This window comes from Mustela lutreola, chromosome 8, assembly GCF_030435805.1.
Source record: "Mustela lutreola isolate mMusLut2 chromosome 8, mMusLut2.pri, whole genome shotgun sequence".
Classification (NCBI taxonomy): domain Eukaryota; kingdom Metazoa; phylum Chordata; class Mammalia; order Carnivora; family Mustelidae; genus Mustela; species Mustela lutreola.
In genome coordinates this window covers 7,704,835-7,726,933 of record NC_081297.1, presented here as the reverse complement: position 1 = coordinate 7,726,933, position 22,099 = coordinate 7,704,835, and the positions used below count along the sequence as shown (strand labels likewise).

Below are 22,099 nucleotides of genomic sequence, written 5' to 3'. Positions count from 1 at the left end.
TATAGATCGGATTCTAGGAAGGCCCTTTCTTCTCCGTTCAGCTCTGTATCTCCAGAAATACGCAGCATGGCTGGCATACAGCAGGCTCTCCACAACTATGTGAACGAATGACGAAGTGATTTTGATTCCTCTGTGGCACCACTGGCACAAGAGCAGCTGATAGGCACTATAAGTGAAGCAAACCACTTCATATTGCTTTATCAGGAAAAAAGAAAGCTCTATGTAGCTAAGGCAGGTAATTAGTTAAAGAAAATACAATTACTGCCCTGAAAAGACTCAAATTCAGGAAAGCAAGACAGAATAAATCCTAACTTACAACAAAAGCATTAGACTATCAGCCATGTAACATCTATTGCCCCACGACTGATTGACCTCCTGCTCCTAAAACACACGCACACGCACTCGTGCACACGCATGAGTGTGGGAAATATTCCGAAAAATGTAACTGGACAAGAGAGATGTTTAATTTCCGGAGATTTTGAAATTTGTGGGCAAAAATAACAAAATCTTTTTTTGTTGTTGTTGTGGTACTGGATGCCTGCAAGGGAAAAATAGTAAGTAAAATATCAAAATACTTAATTTTTCTAAGACACTTGAAATGATTACTTTGTGGGTTTAGAAACATAAAAACTATCTTTCTGTAATATTGGAAATGTGTTCTTCTTTTTATAAATCCAGAGAGAATAAAGGAAAAAAATTGAGTAGGAAAGAGAATTCTGACCAAGTCCACTATAAGTTATGATCTCTTATATCTGAGCATGATGGTACATTTATCCTCTGTCTTGAAATGCATACATCTCTACCTTAGGGCTAATTTTGTTGGTTTGAATGCAAAGCCAGAGAGACCCAATTTTTAAAAAACCTGTACTCCTTATGCTCTAGATAAAAACTATTTCAAAGGATGACAATAAGTAGGAAGAAAAGTAACATGAGTAAGAGAATCAAATAAGATGTTATCAAAACATGACTTTTCCCCAGTAACCAGTATTCAAGAGGTCAGTGTGAAAGAAAAGAAAAAAACTTGAAGAGTCACAAGATAAACCTTTCTCTTTTCTTATACCTCTATTCTGAGAATAATACCAGGTGATAAAGGGTACACAGGACAGTAGGCTAAGACTGAGACATCTAGGACTTGACCTCTCTGCCCCTCAACAACTGTGGGACTTCGGGCAGGTTACTTTTTGAGACAGTTTCCACAACATTCTGAAGAAATTTCCCTAAGGACAGCATCCTTGATCCATGTCTTGAGTTTACTTCTCAGGCAGCCTGAAAGGACTTTAGTTTTGTGCAATAAGAGGTGGAACGTAGAATAAATGTAGGATTGAAAGAGGGAGCAAGACCAGTGTAAGTTCCTGAGAAAAAGAAAACCAATAAATAGCTGGCCAACAGGATAGAGAGTCTGAGAGGCGTGACAGGAGACGCAGTCTGGGGAGTCTTCTATACAGCTGGTTCTTGAAACCATGAAAGTAGATTCGATCACCCACTGAAACTATATACAGTGAGAAAAGCAACAGGTCCAGAATCAAATTTTAGAAGCAGCCACAGTTTAGAGGCAGAAAAGTCATGAAAATGAGCCCATGAAAGGCACAGAGAATTAATTAAGGAGTATTTTGTCTCTGAAGAAAAAGAAGTGCCCAACAGTGAGACATTCAGCAAAAAGGTTCAATGAAGGGAATCCTGGGAAGAAAAGTGGCAGGTGTGGCAAAGTACTTCTGGGATCTTCCCAAACTGCCACATAAAAATATAGTAACATAATGAGGGGACAGAGTTCACGCAGTGACAGCAAAATACGAGGGGTGAGGGCCGACCACCAAGGGCCAAAAAACCTAATTATGGCCTGTCTGTGTGGGGCACATGGCCAGAAGCCACGGGGAGACTAGCCAGAGACAGCAGAACCGCAGAAAGCCAAGAGGTGCTCCCTGAAAGCCTCGAGGACCAACGTGTGAAGAGTGGCCCAGAAGCTGCATGGGTGTGACTTCTTCCAGGATGAGGACAGAAAGGGGTTGGTGGGCACAGAAGCCATGGCAAGGGCTACGGAGGCTCAGGAGTCCAGTCCTGAGCTTTCACGTCTGACCCGCCACTGCTCTGCCCAGGACAGAGCCCACTGAGAAGAGACTTGTTAGGACCACATCACGACCAAGCAGAAGGGGAAACTGGCATCACAGAGAGAGAAGATCCAAATACAAGTGGAGCAAGAAAACAGAAAATCTCAGAGAGCAAGCTGCCTGTCCTGCGCATCACACTGAACAGGAGAGGGAGCACTGCGAGCTTCCTTCTAGATGTTCTGAAGCTACACTCATACACACACAGCTTCCCTAAGAAAACGGAGACTAAACACCAGCACAACATGTCTACAGACAACAAAAGTACATGAGAAAAACATACTCAAAAAGACAGATGAAAACACTACTGGACTCTTCTGAAATGGTCTAAAAGGCATGAAAGAACACAAATCAACATTAGAAAAACTCAGGTATGAGGTGACAGACCTCAAGAAAGTAGCTATATGAGCTGACGGTGTGCATATAGTGCGATCACAGACAATCGGGATGAGTAACAGGAGAGCAAAAGGAAAAAGAAAATTTAGCCTGTTCCAGTAATCATGAAGGACAACAGTATCAGTGTTACCACTGAATGCGTCATCTCAGATGCAGCGGAAGTGTGGTTATGGGATGATCTAATTATATCCTCCTGTTCATGCCTGGGAACCAGAATTCTTAGTTATGGACAAAGTATCTACTGACAGAACAGTAAAAAACCCCACAGGCCTGAGTCTGAATTGGAAATGTCCATACGGACTCATGAGGCACCCCGCCCCTGGTCTATCCATTCACACACATGTGCGCATATACTTTTGAGTACAAATATTTACTTCCTAGAAATGGTTCTAACAAGTACCCCGAGTGCCCAGATCATGGACATGAAATGCCATTTCCCTGGAAGCCAGGACTCCTTGGAAAAGGATTCCAAGTGTGGGACAAGAACACACAAGATAAGCCTACGACATTTTGATACACCAGGCCGCAAGGATGCCATCAAAGACTACTAGCGCCATGTGAAAAGGATTCAGAAGGCAGACTGAAAAGGCTGCCACTCGCCAAAGAGGGGACAATGGGAATTGCAATAAGGGTAAATATTGTAAGGAAAGAAACCTATCAAATATGCTTAAACCTACGAGTTCATAATGATATTTAATAAATAATTATCACCTATGGATAAAAAACCAATTCATTACCTTGAAAACTGAGGGTACAAAATGAAAGAGCACTTTACCGTCGGAAAATTATTCTAATGAAAGAATGAAATAAAAACCTTGCAACTCCAAGGGATTAATGCATCTATGCAGTGTAAGTGTCAACACCGCTAACGTCAAAAAAGTGAAAACTAGACATGCGTATCCGCCTCCTGACGAAGGAACACGACAGTACGTGTATCTTGCCGAAGGTACTAAACCAGAGCCTGATCCAGCCTGAGATTCTCGCTGCCAATGTGCAGAAACACACTGGACCGCACTATGAGCACACCATCCGCAAAATCCACTGCGGGCAATCGTTCCAGTCAAATGACCCAGATTCCCCAACAAATAAATGGTAAGAAAAAGGCAGGGATTGGGCTGGGAGGTGGGGGCCTGCATAGGAAAAGAGACTTAGAAGACATGTCATTATGTAAGTGGGGGTGGCTTACGCTAAAGGGGCTGGGGCTACACAGTTGACTGATAGAACTGAAGGCAAGAAGTAACCCCTATGAGCTTCAGATGGGGTTACTTCAGAGGGAACGGACAAGGGGCTGTGAGTGCAGCTGGGCACATGGGTTTGGGAGGAGCTTCTGTGAACTAGGATGTGATTTAAGAGGTATCTGCCTTATAATAATTCACAAAGCTACATCTCCCCCAAGAGAGCGGTTAGGATAAAAATTTCATTTAGGTCAGACAATTAGGTAGGAATTGGTGGTCACAGTGAGTGCCGTTCCAAGAAAGGGATGTGGGTAGAAGTCAGAGTGCACAGCTTGAGAAATAAATGGCAGACTTCGGAGTGGACCCCAAGTCTTGACTCAGAAGTCACAGTGTCTCACGTGAAAAGATCTCGAAGGATTCATACCTGTTGAACGAGGTTACTCGTGGGAATTGGGAGAGTACGGAAAGTGAGGAGGACCTTTCATTTTATGCTTCATATACCTGGACAATGTTTTATTTTTCAACGCTTCTGTTACTTTTGTTATTTTAAACTTGTAAATGTTTATTTTTCAGAAGGGCTCGATTATGAAAGTAGGAAGCCCAGGGAGGAGAAGAGACAAATCAAAAGAGCTCCAAAGAACTTCCGCGGAGGAGTTTAACTTACGAAGATAGTCCACCTGTAGCAGGGGGCGTCTAACTCCCAACTCCATACGGGCTGTTCGTGGTGACTTTCTTCCAAAGAGGACAGCCCGGGGAGGAGGGAGAGAGTAACTTCAAAGGGAGACACCACCTGAACCAGGCGGTCCCGGTCAACCTCGGCAGTGGTAAACCGCACCAACAGCCCACACCCCTGACATGACGTGAGCTTTCCCTCTGTGGCCTTGCTCCCCAAAACTAGTAAGCCCCGTCTGATCAAATTTCAGAAGAGGGGCATTCTTTAACTAAAACTGTCAAGGTCATCGAAAACCAGGAGAGTCTGAGGAGTCACAGCCCACAAGAGCCAAGAAGACACGATAATAAAACCATTGGCATCCTGGCTGGGATCCTGGAACCTGAAAAGGACATCAGGTGAACACTAAAGATCATGGATTTTAGTTAAAATAACATATCAAGGGGCGCCTGGGTGGCTCAGTCGGTTAAAGCCTCTGCCTTCGGCTCAGGTCATGATCCCAGAGTCCTGGGATCGAGCCCCGCATCGGGCTCTCTGCTCAGCGGGGAGCCTGCTTCCTCCTCTCTCTTTGTCTGCCTCTCTGCCTACTTGTGATCTCTCTCTGTCAAATAAATAAAAAAATCTTAAAAAAAATAATAACATATCAATACTGGTTCATTGGTTATAATGAAGGTAGCATGCTAATGTAAGATTAGTAATAGAGGAAGCTAAGTTTAGCATGTAAGGGAACTCTGTACTTACCTTCTCAAGCTGTCGGTCAAGCTAAAACTATTTTAAAGAAAAAGTCCATTTAGAAATTTAAAAAAAAAAAAAAAACAGAAACCCAAAACATCACAGTATCTTTACCAAGTGCAAGGTTAGGTGGGTACGTTTCTTAGCGTAAGGAAAGCCAAGCAAATGCCTTCTACTTCTCTTGTTCTCACACAGACAGCTTGGGCCAATCAACAGGCCGCCTAGAAGACTCTCCCAGACCAGCGATCCAGTGACCACCCTCAGAACCCAACCATGACTCTGGCATAATACGCTATTTTCAGACATTCTTCAGCACCACAAAACAGGGAGCAAAAAATATGTTACGCGTGTGAATCTGAAAATATGTATGGCAAGCGGAGGAGAGAATGTTCTTGGATAAAACACACCGGGTGCCAGCCATCAGCACTGGAACAGTCTTAGCAAAACGCGCGTTTATAAAACATCGTCAGAGAGGTCTCATGTCTAAACCTACAAGTGGATGCAACAGGCAAACATTCCCTCCGTGTCCTCTCCCAAGTCACCCCGAGCCTCGGGGGGGTCTGAGTGCTCCTCCAGCCCACCTGTCACCTGTGTGTTCCTGCAGCCCGAGCCTAGGACCACCACCGTCCTGGTCTAGTTCTCCTTGAAGACTCACTTCACAAATGTACACTGTTTCACCTGAGAAGGAAATTCCTTACGAGTGAGGACGAACATCACGGTTCCGCGTCCTCTCCGGGAAGCGCCGTCCGCATCTACACGAACGGCCCACTCGCCCTTCTCTTCTGTCCACGTCTACACGAATGGCTCACTCGCCGCTCTCACCCGATGCTCGCGGACGTCCATGCGGCAGGATTACTAAACCTCTTACAGAGGACGCCTATGGAGTTCAGAGAGGCAAAGCAAGCCAGGAAGATGATTAACTCAGGGAGCCACTGAGTCACGCCGGAGTGGCTCCGGGGGCCCAGGCTTCCTCCACGGCTACCTGCTGCTACGCCCTAGGCAGAGCGCTCACAGTGCTGCGAGCAGACAAGGCTCTTCTCGTGCTCTCCTGATACGAACCCAGCTGAACCATCGAGAAGTGCGTAGTCTCGTGACCATACTCCGCTCGTTGTATTTTTATGACCCAAGTCTGGCCCTGTCTGTGACTCTTAAGGAATTAAAAAGCAAATGAAGGAGCCGGGGAACAAGCAGGATGATCACAGGTGTGCACGTCCGCACCGCGCTCCGCACCGCTAACCAGAATACTGGGAACTTTCTAACACGCTGTACCCGTGGGGGAGAAAAAAGATTCCAGATTGTGAATGATTTATTACACTGACTTGGGAGGCTATATTAAAAAATGGTAACCAAAGGACTGCATTTTATAACCTTCTCCCTGACTAGCAGGAAGAGGTCTGATAAGCATCTTACTGTACTATCACTTCTCGCATCCTCGGGACCCTGTGCACACCTTAGGAATCAGCAATCTTTCTGCTCCTGAGGGAATCTGTAACCGTTAGCTGAAGAAAGACGTGTTCAAGGCGGCTTATGTTATTTTCCTTTCAAAATGTTTATAATTTATATTAATGAATTAAATGAAATAAGATTTTTTTGGCCTCAAATAATTCAGAAGAGAGACTCAAAAAATTACTGTAGTAATTTCAGACCGAAGTCAGTGTTAAAATCCCAAAATTGTTTTTCATACTCCGTTATTGGTATCTTACAGTACATACAGATATTGATTCTGGGGCAGTATTTACAAGCGCGAACCATGAATTTCCTTGTGCAGCATTTGGAGGCTATAAAAATAAAACGAGAGGGACTAAGTAGTTAAATGCTGATGACTATCAAAGTCCTCAGCTTAATTTTCAGTAGGGAGCTTGGCAGGGCTTATCACATTATTAAAAATGATTCAATAAACTCTCTAAGTGAATAAATGCAGGTTACGCATGGACCAATGATGAGCTTGTGCATGAGTCATGGGTTAAGATTAATCAAATGTCCATCTGAGTCCAAATTTTTTAAAAGGCCAGAAAAAAAAATTAAGCAGTTTGTTAAACAGGAGGCAGAATAGGAGACAGAAAGATAGGCAAACCACAAAATAGATTTAGAAAGCTCCAAAAGGCCCACAGAAAATGGACTAAAATGTTATAAATGGAGAAGATAGTAGTTTTGGTTCAAAAACATGCCAACTGATCACACACAGAATTCCTGGCTGGTGAAACTTATGGTTAATTCACCGATCTCAGACTCATCATCACCCGTCACCCAGAGACTCGCTGACATGCTGGTTACTTACGTTAGCGCGTCTCCCTCAGTTTCCTCCTCTGTAACACCATAAGGTTCGTCCCAGCACTGAATTACCATTCATGCTTTTTCAGCACAATTACAAATTTTGTACTTCTTGTCCTTGTGAGTGGCCTTTCAGCTACTGTATCATGGGCTAACTTCACACTGCTTTCACGAAGATGTCTCCGATGCTTACTAAATCACATTGAGGAACAAGAGCAAAGCAGGAAATTCTTGGCCTGCTTGATATTCATGATCTGTCTATAAAACGGAATTCTCTGCAATCCAGCTACTAACCAGGCCTCTGCCCAAAAAACCCTCCTTTGATAATGTTGATACTGAAATGCAATGGTTATTATTTTTAAAATAAACAAATATGTGTTTAGAGAAGTTGTAATAAATACAGGTTTCTAAGGTCAAAGACGCTATCACTAGGGAATGAGGGGTTTCAGACCTCCCACGGGGGCTAGAAAGAGCAAGATTTCCTCAAAGGTGATATAGGCTATAGCTAACAACAACAACAAAATCAGTGGTGAGGAGAGAGAATTTTAAGCAGGTACCATGGAAAGTTGGGATGACTGAGATATATCTGTGGATTTGCAAGTCCTGCTGTTACTAGTACAAAAGTAGGCCTGGAAAGAAGAAGCAACGAATTTCCACAGAGAAAACCTCACAAATAGCACTTCACTCAGTTTAAGGACATTTACGGAAGGCGCGCTCTGTGTGAAGCGCTTGGTGATACCAGTGCCTGCTTCAGCCAGTATCCCCAAGACCCCATAGCAGGCAAGTGCTGAGCTGAGAAGCAACATCAGCTTCCCAAGCCATTCAACTCTGAAAACTAGGACACCTTCCTATCTAAATTTCCACACATATACAGCTACCAACAAGCCTGGGTACGGTGCTGCCTCCCTGACCCATCACGGACAGCACCAGCGCTCCACGGGAGGGTCCCCCTGCACCCAAGATCCGCAGGGTCCGAGGAGGGGACGCCAACACACAGTCAGCCCTCCCCACATAGGGCCAGTTCTTCCCCAGTTTTTCAAATGGCAACACCGACACACAGACTGTACAACTATTCCAAGCGCTCCAAGATGCCATTAAATTGGAACCGGAGATTATAAGAAACGAATTACAAGAAATGGGAACCTTGGAGTATTGCTGGCGGAAGTAAAATGGTGCAAACATACATGTAAAAAGGAAACGAACTGCAACTTTTCCACCTTTACAAGGAAAAAATATTATGTGCATGAGAGATGAGAAATTACTATGTATCTCTTTAGAACCTTAGTGAACTTAGATGATCAACATGTAAAATCACGCAGGGAGGAAGGAACTCTGCCTTGATTGACAACTACGCCTGATTAGCTATTATTTTTTCATCAAAAATTACGTATGGCCAAACAATAAATATTTCTACTCCTCGTTAAAAAATGAAGGTAAATCTGCATGACTAGTGCCTAGTGAATATTTATTCACTGTCTGTTTCCAGTATCATCTAACTCATATTTACAATAAGAGGAGAGGAAAACAGCAACCCCAATTTTCCTTTATGATGCAAAGATTTTCTAATCAATTTAATATCTTGTTCCCATATAATACATCTATTATTGAAAATTTAGAAAGGAAAGAGATGCCTGAAAATTCAGAAAGGAAATAGGTGCCTCATCCGACATAACCTTCGCTGTGCCATAGCTCTGCCGGGTGATGCCAGTCCAAGTTTGTTGGCTTAAAGGTTAGATTAGTCTGCAAACAACAGTAAAACATTTTGATTGCATTTCTAGAATTTGTATGTTGGCAAAGCATTTTATATAATTCAGGAAAAGTAAGATTAAAATTGCGTTAAAATCGTTACAAATGTAGGAGTAAAAAACAAAGAAAAAAATCACAAACCTTCTTGTGAAGACACAATGGGTGGCATGTAATCAGGAATGTATTCTTTTCTTTCCTCTGCATCTTTACTTCCAGGTTGAGGAAATTGAAGGACATTGTTCTTACTAACAGGAAATGAAGGAATTTGATGTGGGAAAGTCACAGGTTCAATATTGTGAATATAGTCTTCTAGTTCATGAAGACTGACCCCCATAAGCTGGAAAGCTTCACCAACGTCATCCAAAATTGGGTCTGTCCGGCCATCTGAAACAAAGTCAAGAGCCAAGCAAATTATTTTAAGAAAATTCCATGAATACTTTTTAAAATATTAAGAAGTATGAGGTTCGCAGGTAGCTCAGAATCAAATATGCTACACATACTTAAGACTGAGTTATTGGGAAGAATTTAATAGACTTTGAACAAAACAGCATGCTGTTTAAACATGAGAAAGCCACTTCCTGAAGTCAGGTTGAAAAAGGATCCGACAAGCAGACCGTTCACACAACAGTCGGCTAGGACCGAATAAATATCAGAAGCAGTTTACCAACAAACAGTGACTGACGAAATGTAAATGCCCAGTAAATATTACCACTACTGTTTTTTTAATCAAGCAACTAGAATGCTGTCCATTATATTGTCACCATGGTTCAGGGATGCATCTCTGGAACCTAAAACAGGTGGCACTCTAAGTATTTGTTGAATGAACTCAAGTGCTTCCTCCCCTGCCATCGCAGATTGAACTCTGTCTGGTTTTGGTGACCCACAGTCAGTGCGGTGAAGCAGCAGATGATCGTCCTGACTCATCATCGGAGGGTCAACAGCAGCCTAACACTATGTCACCACGCCTACATCAGTCACCTCGGTTCACCTCACCACGTGGGAATTTTGTCATTTCGCCTCATCACAAGGGCGAGTGTTTGGTACTACTCGTGCTTTTAGGCATCCACTGGGGGGTCTTAGAACGCATTCCCTGTGGACGAGGGGACACTATGCCACTGAATCAATTTTTTAAATCCAAGAAAATTTACAGAAAACACTTAGCTCAGAGAGATAATTTATGAACAGATTTTAAATGTTATTAGAAGACACCATACAAAAATGGATAGAAATAGAAGGATACAAAGTTAAGGTGAAATTCTCTTTACGAAAGTGGTGTTTTTTGTTTTGTTTTTTAACTGAAATTTCCTATGATCACTTCAAATTCAGTATGTCTGAAATTAAATCGTGCTGTAAAATGAAAATAACCCAAAGTTTATAAAAATTAGACACACGCTTGCTCACGCCCACATAAAAAAGTTCTGGAAGGCTATACATCCAACTGTTAATAATTTCAGGGGCTGAAAGCTGCAGAGCAGAGGGAAAGAAGCAGGAGACTCTAACTTGTAACTTCAAACACTTCTGCTGTCTCTCAATTTTGCTACAAGTCGGGGTTACTTCCATGATGTAGAAAATAGCAGGGATAAATAAAATGGACATTCAGTCTTCCTCTTAATGCTGTAGATATGCATTTCGACTCTTCTATTCCTAGGAAAAGCACTGGTATTCTCTTAGTCCAGAATAAATGATCATCTTGAATTCTTCTATATGCTTTCCAATTTCAACACAAGACCCTCTGGTTCTCCCCTCCTCCTGCCCATGTCTGGCCAAAGATTTCAAAACTCTTTCTTTCCCTCTCTTCCTACTATCACTTCCAGTTCAGTTTCCAGGTGTCCTCACTTGAGTCTTCTTGCACTCAACAAGAACACTATTTTCTTAAGATGATCACTTTCATCACATCGTTTCCCTCCTTAGAAGCACAGTGTTTCTGACCATGCTTTCATTTCCTCTAAGTCCCTCCCAAACCTGATTTCACTGTTTCACGTGTCTTGTAACACCGTCCTCATGAACTGGCCACACAGCTCAAGCTGGCCGCCTCACTGGTACTTCATCACAATCGGTCCTACTTGGGTATCGTAGGTGATGCTTTTCTCTGGCCTGGCGTCCATTCCATGTCTATGCAGGCAGGCGTCAAAGCCCAATTCAACCCTCATCTTCCCCACGAAGTCGTCCTGCCCCAGCCCACAGCCATCTCTCCCTTACCATCTTCCTTTTGCAGTTACTGCCTATATCGTGCAATTCTTGTCACAAGTACTAGTCCTAGAGAGTCATTCTGAAATATTTAGAACCCACTTTCAGTGCACACACACGTATTTAATACATGACCCAAAACAGCGAGAAACACCTGCCCAGAATGCTTTCACAAATCATTACTTAGGGAAATGTACTGATGGCAACTTCTGATACTTGCTTCAACTTGAGAGCAATTTTTTCAAGGAGCAAACACCATCCGTTTATTTTGTTCAGTCTGCACCCTTGTCCACAACCTGTGGGCTGATATCTCCAACACAGTGCTCAGTTCTTCCCCCCTTCCAAGATTTTATTTATTTATTTATTTATTTATAGTGTGAGCAGTGGGGAGGGGCAGAGAGACAGAATCTCAAGCAGATGCTGCACCGAGTGCTCTGAGTGTAGAGCCTAACACTGGGCTTGATTTTACGACCCTGAGATCATGACTTTAGCCAAAATCAAGAGTGGGCCGCTTAACCGACTGTGCCACCCAGGGGTCCCAGTGCTCAGTTGTCAGTGGTGCTCAGTGAATGTCAAAAAGTAAAAAAGGATTTAAAGGAGGAGAATAGAAAACTGCACAGTGGTAACCTGAGGTCAAAATTCGAGCTTAAAACTAGAATAGTCCATAACTAATAAGTATACCAGGAACCAGCATTTTCAGTAAGTCACAAAACCATGATCATGAACCTGATAATCACATTGTTACTAAAAGCAAGCAAACGGACTACAGAAATTGGGTAATTAGAAAAGGGGTTAGCATTAACACATGGCAATGATTACTCGACTCTGGAACACCTGGTTACTTGCGGTGCCAGCACATACTCTGGTTCTGTGTATAAGGCAGGAAAGGTAACTATGTATTCAGGGGATATCGTCATTACCTAAAAACACAGAACATCTGTCCTTATTTAGGGAACGTGGTAGCAAAAACACAAGCTGGACTGTGTACAACCGCAACAGTATACTCAGGGACCATGAAGCGGGGGGAGGGAAGGAACAGAAGCAAAAGCCAAGAGAGCAGTGTGCTGGTGGTGTACTTTCAAGATAATAATGAATGAGAGTTACTTTGCAGTGCCGTATATATATCAGAAAGATCAGTGAAATCGAGCATTCCAAAAATACACATTTTGGAACTCAAAAAGTCAAGTGACTAAACAGCTAGTATTGTAGTAGGTTGTCAGTTCATTCATCTACTCAGCAAATATCTCCTGGGTGCCTAGTATATGATGGCACTGTACTAGTGCTAATAGAGTACTGATACAATAAAGTTATCGTCTGGAGAGAAGAAAAGGAAAGGGTGAGAAACAGACACAGATAGTTACAAGACACGGTGTTACGTACAGGAATAGGCACAGAATTCTGAGGACAGATGACATGAGTTTCCCAAATCAAGTGATAAGTGAATCTCAAAATAGAAGTAGTACTACGGGTAGACCAGGGGGTGAAGGATACTCTGGGAAACCCCACACGTATAGGAATGAATAGTTTACAATGTTTTGGAAAAGGCAGGTAGTTTGGAAAAGGCAGAACCGCGGGATGTAAGAAAAAGCTTACGACGAAAACCATGTGCTGTTGAAGAGCTGAACCTTTCAACCTGTAAGCAATGGAGTACACATTAAAATATTTTTTAAGAATGACACGATCAAATGTGTGTTATGGACAGATTATTTTGGCAGCACTGTGCGAGCTGAAATGGAATTGGGGGCCTAAGATGTAAAGTGTATCTGTGGGTCTCAAGTTTCCAATCCAGGAGCCACTTTAATGAAGCAAAATATTTTACGAAACACTTCACTCCGTTCTACAGCTTACCTACCTGAGGAGTGACGACCTGAAATTTCAATGAATGGTAGTTCCCCCTATAAATAGACATACACACACTTAATTCACGTTAGTGCGCTGCTGTGTGGTTTCTATTAAGTATTCCGAATTATTAAATGCCATCAGCTATAGATACTACCGGACACTCCCTGAAAAATCATAAACACTTCAGCCCAGACGACCTGGGGACCCTTGTAAGCTGCCTGTGTTCCCTCCACTACACGTTGATCACCACCGACATAGAACTATCAAGGAGCAAATCGATGAGCAACGGAGATGTAAGTGAAAGCGAGTCTAAGTGAAACTGACAACGCTGGCCTCGGGATAGAGAAAGCAGGGGATACTCTCTGCGAAACGAACAAATCCAGAAAGAAGAGGCAGTGTCCCCGACGGAGCAGAGCTGTCAATGAGTATGTGTTGTTAGGAGCTGAAGAACGGCTAGCCTTGTAAGAAACGGCCGGTAGACGGAGCGCCTGTGACAACTAGTTGTAGTAGTTTGCAGGCAAGGGAGGAAAAGGACCAAAGTAACAGAGGCTGCAAGGCATTCTGGAGCGGGTTCTACACGCAGCGAAAACGAGACGATGAGAAAGAACGATGCCTCTTTCCGACCAGAGAAGAGGTGAGAGGGTGTGGAGCTGCGAGCTGAGACCGGGGTCCCGGCTGGAGGCGGGAAGTTAGTGGGTGAGGAAGAGGCACCAAAGGGATGACTGGAGTTTCCAGGGGCAGTGGAATCCGGGGGGCGTCAGAGGCCGGGAAAATGCCCGATCTCTGGGCAGGGGGAAAGGACGGACAGCTCGGGGACGCGGAGACGGAGAAGGGAAGACCGGAGGTGTCACTCGTGACCGGCCAGAGGCAGCCCTCCCGCACACCCAGCCCGGTACTCACACAGCTCAGAGTACCGATGGCAGCCCCGTCCCAACTGCTGCAGATAGCGCTGCAGCACGTCCGTGAGGAGGTGGCAGGCGCTGAGTTGCACCGAGTCCCAGCCCAGCGCCTGGCAGATCTGCGCCACCGAGACCCTCAACAACGACCTGGAGTAACTCTCGCACATCCCGCTCCGTGGACTCCACCGCAGCCCTTGCTGCCACTCTCTCCACCCCCACCGCCTAACCTTAGCAGAGCCCTCGATTCATCCTCTAGGGCCCCCGCGGCGGGGAAATCGTCCCCCCGACCCCTGGCGACCACCTCAAAGCGCCAGCAGCACGGAGCGCGCCAGCCTGAGAGCCGCCATTTTGGGCTCGCTCCGCCTCCCGCTGGACGGTCGCCGGGGCGAGGCAGCACTAGCCGAATGCCGAGCGCGCCAATGAGGAAGCTCCGCCCTGTTGGAGCAGAGCGATGGCGTCGGTAGCGACTCTCGGGCCTGGGAGGATGCAGGAAACGGCTGGGCTGAGCGCAGGTGGAGGATGCGCCCGAGGAGGCAGGTGCTTGGGGCCTTCCCGGGTGGGCTCGCTTGGAGGGGACGGGAGAGGGGACCGTCAGTGGCTTAGGGGCCAAACTGGGAGTCAGGATATGAAATTGAAATGCGGGTGTTAGAGGGAAGTGGGAACCCGAGAGGCTGTGAGCGCAGGGGCGGGATTTGGAGCGTGGGAACTTCAGTGCCCCCAAATGCGGATCTGATCGGATCTGATCTTGCCTAGGCTGCTGCTTACGGTTGTGTAGGTTAAATCAAGCCCACGCTACTCGGAGGTTAGAAGCAGGCGAGTGAGACACGAGCCTCGGTGCAAAATTTATGGGAGCACCAGAGAACGGGCGATCAATCACATTTTAATTTAGTATTTTTAGGAATCCAAGCCACTTCCTCTAAATACCTCCTCACTCGCCTCCTTTGAATCCCAGCCCTGAGTTCAGTAAAACTCAGTTGCCTACTGAGGGGGCAAACAAGTACCTTAAATCGATGGAGCGGGCTGAGAGAGTGGGGAACTGTTCTCCCAGCCCCGGACAAGTGTGCCAGATCTCTCGAAATTGCCGGAAATCTGGACTTTGTGATAAATCTCTCGAGTTGTAAATATTACCCAGCCTGAAGGCAATTGTAATGGCTGATCTAATGATCTCTTAAGTATGCCCTTTCGTGTGCCCCCTGACCCCACCCCAAGCTTCTGGAGTATTCCTTCCTTCCTTCCCCTCTTCTCTCTCCTTGGTATTTTCCTGTCGGTTTCTCTGTTCTTCTGCTTGGCACAGTGCATTTAGTATCTGAGTTTATGTGCCTTTCTCAATAAATCGTGTTTCTGAGTGGATCTACGTTCTCCCTATAGGGAGTATTCCAGAACTGTGAACATAATAGATACTCAATTTTTAGGAGTCTTAAAACCACAGTACAACTGAAAATGTGGTGCTTCAGCCAAATGACAATTCTGCAGAGATGATGCTTGGTGGCAGGGTGCCTATAATATCTTCTTCAATGACACCTGTATCCCTAAGATTATCAGGGACCTTTGGGAAGCACACTCCACTAGACACTTTTAGTCCTAGCCTTACTTGACCATTTTGTAGCCAGTTGATAGTGTTGAACACTATCTTAATTTTGAAACTATCTTATATCTTGGACTTCACAATAGCTTGTTCTTTTGCTGTACCTTCAATATTTCTGGAGGCTCCTTCTTTTTTTAAAATTTTTTTTATTTTTTATAATCATATAATATATTTTTATCCCCCGGGGCTGGAGGCTCCTTCTAATTTCTATATTAGACCCTTCTTCATTTGCCTGTGTGTGTGTGCGCGCGTGTGCACACGTGTGTGTGTGTGTGTGTGTTCAGCTCCTTAATCCTTTATTTCAGAAAATTTCAAACCTACAGCAAAGTTGAAATAGAAAAGTGTAAGCACAGGCATATACTTCACCTAGATTCACCAATTGTTAATGCTTTGTTACATTTACTGTATACGTATACACACGTACTTTTTTTTTTTTTTTCAGAACAGTTTGAAAGTAAGTTGCAAACTTCATCACACTTAACAGAAAAATACTTAAGCATGAGTCTCCTCAAAGCAAGAACACCCCCCACACACACACACACATAACCATATGTCACAGGTTCAGTTCCCCCAGGAAGTCATGTCTGGGATGGAGATCAGCCTGCAGAAGGTTGAGAGTGCTCCTGTGGCTGCTGAACCTGCCCATGGTCCATCAACATGGGGCAAGAGAATACCAAGAGACACTGAACCAGACCACTTGGATGCTGACCAGGTCTCCTTGCTGCCCACTGTGTAACTGCTGCATGGGTTCCTAACGATCACGGTCAATCACTCCTGCCTGCACAATGACTTCTCTGTGTGCTGACCCCTGGCTGAAGTGCCCAGCTGGCAACGGTAGCTGATATTCCAATGGGACTCCTGTGTGTCCCGTGCCAAAAGCATTCCCCCTTTTGCAAATTAGAACTGTCAACCTGGAGGAACCAGAGTTGCGGAGACAAGGACAGTTTCGCAGGCGGGTCACTGAGAATTATGTTTGTAGGGGCCCAATTATCCAAAGATACATGAAGATACAATGAGGACCACTGGCCCTGCATTCTTTGGGTCCTTAAGGATGCCACTAATTTCTCCCTTCCCCTTCCTCCTCTGAGCCGCAGGACCAATCTCAAAAACTTGTTTCAGGAACCTGTGTGGAAGTTGTGCCAACTTCCCTAAATATCTAATGTAACTACACATCAAGAAATCAGGGAATCGGGGCACCTGGGTGGCTCAGTGGGTTAAACCCTCTGCCTTCGGCTCAGGTCATGATCTCAGGGTCCTAGGATCGAGCCCCACATCAGACTCTCTGCTTGGCGGGGAGCCTGCTTCCACCTTTCTCTCTATCTGCCTGCCTCTCTGCCTACTTGTGATCTTTGCCTGTCAAATAAATAAATAAAACCTTTAAAAAAAAAAGAAAAAAAAAGAAATCAGGGAATCAACCACTGACTGGGTCTATCAACCAGGGACCCAGTACTTCATTTATTACTGGGCTCATCTGCCCTCACTCTAACAGAGGCCCACGATGACTCTGCATCTTCTGGTTTCAGTCTCAACTCTGCCCCTTGTTCAGCAATTCTCAAAATGTACATTTTGAGTATTTCCTTTCTCCAGTGGTGGTTACTTGAGTCAATGGCTGTTGGTTCCTTTGTGGGAGGAGGAGAAAAATCATTCTCTCTCCATTTGGTGTTGACTTCTTCCTCTTAAAGCCTTAAGAGTTTCCGTCTGAAAATTGGCTCAGATCCAGATGCTGGGCAAGGAGTCATGGCTGCTCACTGGGGCAACTGTCCTCAGCCACCTAGTTGTCTATCCATGAATGGTTTGATTTTGTTTGAGGAGCCCACTCATTGGCTACCTGTCTGTTTCACCCACCCTTGTCCTGGGAACCATCTCTAAAACTCATCAGGTGACTTCCTCCCCATGCCTTAACTTCCCTTATCATGAGCTCATGTGCATGGCTTCTGACTGATATGCAGGGAAGCCCAGCCCTTTTTGCCTGTACTGTTGTACCGTCCTATTGTCCCCACTTTGCTTGAATATCTGAACACTGATACCTCATACCAGCTTGTTTCCTTTTTATACCGCCCTAGTTCGCCAGTGGTAAAAAGTGTTACAACCTGCACATTCTGGAACTATCTACCTTATGCCAGGACCTTATGCTCCATCTACCACCAGTGCTGAGGGCCTTGGGACCAGCCAGGTGGTGACCCAGATCCTAAAATCTGCTGCCTCCACCCCTTCCGATACAAATTGATCCAAGCAAGACTGTCTGGGAAGCAGCCTTCTGAGATGGAGCTCAGTCCATAGGAGTGCTCTTGGGATCAGGACCCAGGAATGGAAAGAAGGTAGAGGTGGGAACGGAGACCTCCTCTGCTGAGTTCCGGCAAGGGGGACTGGCTTTATATTCCCACACTGAGCAGGCGTTGGGTGTGGGCTGCCAGGAGGGTGGGGGCTGGGACCTGGGGCAGGGCAATCTCCAGCTGAGGCAATGCCAAAGAGGGTTAAGTGCTAATGGCTGTGTCCTGACACAGTTCTAGAAGCTAGGGGGGAGGGGGAGACACACCCTAAGTTCTGTTGGGGGGGTTTAAGAGGAGCATCACTCTCCACTACACCGTAATACGTTGTTGCACACACAGACTCTAGAGTGATACAGTAGTACATTACCCAGGATCCAGTGGGTATTCAGATCTTCCCATGATCCCCAAATGCCTTTTATAGCTTTATAATTTTTCAATCCAGAATCTAATTAAGATTCACTCACTGCATTTCGTTGACATGTCTAGAGTTTTTTGATAAGATTAGGTCCCCCCCCCCCAGTTGTTTTTTAGGGCTTTCGTTTATTTCTTTTTTGTCTTTTATTATATTTTTGCAAAGTCTAAGTTTTGTTATTGTGTTTTCCTTTTTTTTTTTTTTTTTAAAGGACAGTCATCTTATAGAATGTCTTGCAGTATTTCTCACCTGATTAGGTTCATGCTAAACATTTTTGGCAATAATATTCTTACACAGGTTAACATCAAGGGTCATTTTGTGCCATCGCTAGTGACGAAGTTTGGTCATTTATAAACCTTAGGTATCAACCAGTCTCTCCATTGTGAAGTATCTTTTTTTTTTTTTTTTTAACTTTGAGATTAATATGTAATCTACAAGGTGATACTTTGAGTTGATTTGACCTGCTTCTCCCCAACCTTTCACCACTCTGGTTCTATGAGCTTCCATGTCTGGTCTCTTTCTGAGTCAGTCAGTCATTACTTTGGTGGTTAAGAAGTGGTGATTTTTCTAATCCCAGCATCTCTTTCTACCTTTCTCAGCAGATGTTCTAGAAACTTGTCTCATTTTTTTCTAGTATGCTATTAGTATGGAGTCAGACATTCTTTTTTATTCAGTGGGCTAGAATCTCTTCACATTATTATTCTTTTGCTGCTTCAATTGTACCGTGTTTGGCCAGCAGAAGCCCTTTCAGTCCGGTTGCTGTATGCTTTTAACGCACCTTGGTCATTCACTGGGTGTTTCTGTACTTGGTGGCACCAGATTTTTCCAGGCTCACCTTATGCTTTTTCCTGCCCTAGACTAGGAATTAGCCACCTCTCTAAGGGGCTCCAGTTCTTCCCAGTGAGGAGCACTACTTAGAAACCAAGATACGAGCTCTAGCTGACCTTCATTATTACTGGGGTGTCATTGCTTCAGGGCCTTTTAGTAGAGAAAGCTAGAAAAACGAAGATTCCAAATGTCTTAAGTATACACTGATACCTGATTCAAACCCCTAATTCTATATTCCTTACCTCCTCCCATTTCATATTAAATCTCCCTCCTTCCCAACTTGAGAACCCTGTTTTCTTTTTTTTTTTTTTTTAAGATTTTTTATTTATTTTGTCAGAGAGAGAGAGAGAGAGAGAGAGTGAGCATAGGCAGACAGAGTGGCAGGCAGAGTCAGAGGGAGAAGCAGACTCCCCACGGAGCAAGGAGCCCGATGTGGGACTCGATCCCAGGACACCGGGATCATGACCTGAGCCGAAGGCAGCTGCTTAATCAACTGAGCCACCCAGGCGTCCCGAGAACCCTGTTTTCAATTGTATCAAATATTTGCTTTCTCCTCTAATACCTTTGCCTACTTTTTAAGCATTTGTCGTCTTTTTATATGCTTCACTCTGGTAATTTTCATGGTTATATAAAGATGACTCCCTAAAATAATGATTTATCCTAAAATTTTTTCTAGTTCAGACTAGTGTAACTAACTGCATCTTATCAATGACGAATGTCTATCTGGACGAATGTCTATCAACTCAAATTTAGCGTTTGATGGATGCCCTAAACAAAACTCATCATTCTGTTCTTGGCCGTATAGTTCAGGAGGGCAGCCAGTGTTCATCTCAATTACTGATCAATGTCCAGTAGACAGCATCATATCTAGCAGGCAGTCAGTGCCTGATAAATGTACGCCTTCTACAATTCGTCTTGCAGTCGCTTGTAGGCTTAGAGCACAACTATCTCTACTAATCCTGAATTAATGCACTTTAATGAAACAGTGAATTTTACATGTGTTTTCTCTCAGTGAAGGTGTTTTGGGAGAATGGATTTGAGGTGAGCTCGTGGTGGCAGGGAGACAAGAGCCTTCTCCAAGAGCTGCAGCGGTGGGGACAAGGGGTAGCTGCTGTCTGAGTGTCACATCATCTGCTGACACACTAGGAGGACCCAGTACCGGGGGACTGATCATCTTGAAAGCAGAGCTCTGACTCCCTCTAGGAGCCCTCGTCATTATCTGGACACGGCAGTGCTGGGTACTGGGATTAAAGAACCCGTGCCCAGCGGGTTCCAGCCCAGGCGGAGGGGGCCCCGGTGCACTGGGGGCAACACCTCCTATTCAGCACACCCTGTATCAGATGCTAAGTATTTGGCAAGCATTAGTTCATTTGATTTTCCTAACAACCCGACACACTAACTACTATCTTCATCTTCACTTTACCAATGTTAAGACGATGGAATCAGTCACTTGTTCCAGAAGATTCCAAATGTTGGAGACCCCGCCCGTAAGGGTTGAGCGGGGTCTCCATCCCAGAGGTGCCACAAAAAGTCATAGAACAGATATTTTAAGATCTGCAAGGTCTTAAAAGGTTTACCTATTTACCTGGAAGATTTTCTCCAGCAAAATATGAGCGAGGGGAGTGACACAGGAAATGAGATCAAACCCAGATGAGTGACACACCTGACGTAAGACCACTGATGGAGCAGAAAGTCACACTCGAGACAAATGGAAGGCTGGCGCCATGAGGCCCCACAGCTGTTGTCCCCCGTTCCAAACCTGTGAGTCTGTTATGCTGAGTCTCATGGATTTCTACTCAGCAATGTGCTTACATTCCTGCTTTTCTCCCTGCTGTGTTGTCTACAACATGCAGCTCACCCTCAGAGAAGCATTCTGCTGTCCTTGACACTGGAGGTGGACCAGCGTGTTTAGAAGATTAAAAAAACGCCCCCGGCCTCATTCCTTGCTAACATTCCTGAAGGTGATCTGGTACCTTGAACACACGTACGTGTCCACCTGATGCCTCAGCCTCATTCATCAACCCACCCAGTGACTCTTACAAAGGCTCAGGGAAGCTAGAAAAGGACCCTGGGGGCCGTCCAGCTTCTCCCCCGCAGCCCTCTTATAGGAAGGCAGTACCGTTCCTTACAGGCTTGTGGTTGCTCATTAGTTTTCCTATTACTCACTGTTCAATTCATTTTTGTGGAAGCAGTTGGCAAAATAATAAAGCATTTGAAGACATCTTTCTAAATAGATGAATTTATTTAATGGTTTTTAGAAGAGCACCATACAAATTGAGAATGGGTATATATTTTTATTATTTTTTTATAGTTCCATAGTCTTTGTAATTTATATATTACTTTTATAATTTATATATTGCATTTGTAATTTATAAAAGCAAAAAAACTAGGCGATCCTGGGTGAGTCAGTCATTAAGCATCTGCCTTCAGCTCAGGTCATGATCTCAGGGTCCTGGGATCAAGCCCTGCATTGGGCTCTCTGCTCAGCGGGAAGCCCGTTTCTCCCTCTCCCACTCCCCCTGCTTGTGTTCCCTCTCTCACTCTGTCAAATAAATAAATAAAATAAAAACCTTTAAACAAACTTATTTTCCTATTTTAAACAAAAAGAAAACCCTGACATATTGGCATGGCTAACTTGTGCATAATCAGGCTAGGCATCCAGTCTTAATGGTTATCTAAATGTGAGTATAGAACGAATTATACTGAAAGGTTTCTCAGTGGAAAACTTGGAAAAGATATTTAAATTTTATTTATTTATTGAAGATTTATTTATTTGAGAGTGAGTGAAAGGGAGATCACAGAGAGGGAGAGGAGACTCCCACTGAGCAGGAAGCCCAACTCGGAGCCAGGTCCCAGGACCCTGGGATCATGACCTGAGCCAAAGGCAGATGCTTAGCGAACTGAACCACCCAGGTGCACCTGTGTTTAAACTTAATAGATAAGAAAGAGTAAATGACGCCTACAGCATTGTTACTTCATTTGGT

The 22,099-nt window shown here is 44.5% G+C and overlaps 1 protein-coding gene and 1 long non-coding RNA gene across 2 annotated transcripts in view; one reads left to right on the top strand and one right to left on the bottom strand.

Annotated features, from left to right (window-relative positions):
- TAF3 (TATA-box binding protein associated factor 3) overlaps positions 1–14,400 on the bottom strand; it is a 171,652-nt gene extending 157,252 nt beyond the window's left edge. The window contains exons 1-2 of the mRNA XM_059183774.1: positions 14,022–14,400; positions 9,234–9,476 (exon numbers count right to left, since the gene is read on the bottom strand). Of these exons, the coding sequence (XP_059039757.1) occupies positions 9,234–9,476; positions 14,022–14,187 (409 nt within the window). The 5' untranslated portion in view covers positions 14,188–14,400. The remainder of the gene's footprint in view (positions 1–9,233; positions 9,477–14,021) is intronic.
- Positions 14,401–14,507: 107 nt separating this feature from the next.
- LOC131838084 (uncharacterized) lies at positions 14,508–22,028 on the top strand. Its single transcript, XR_009356463.1, has 3 exons — positions 14,508–14,557; positions 17,669–17,923; positions 20,969–22,028. It is a non-coding gene; the product is annotated as an uncharacterized LOC131838084 (long non-coding RNA).
- Positions 22,029–22,099: the final 71 nt, after the last annotated feature.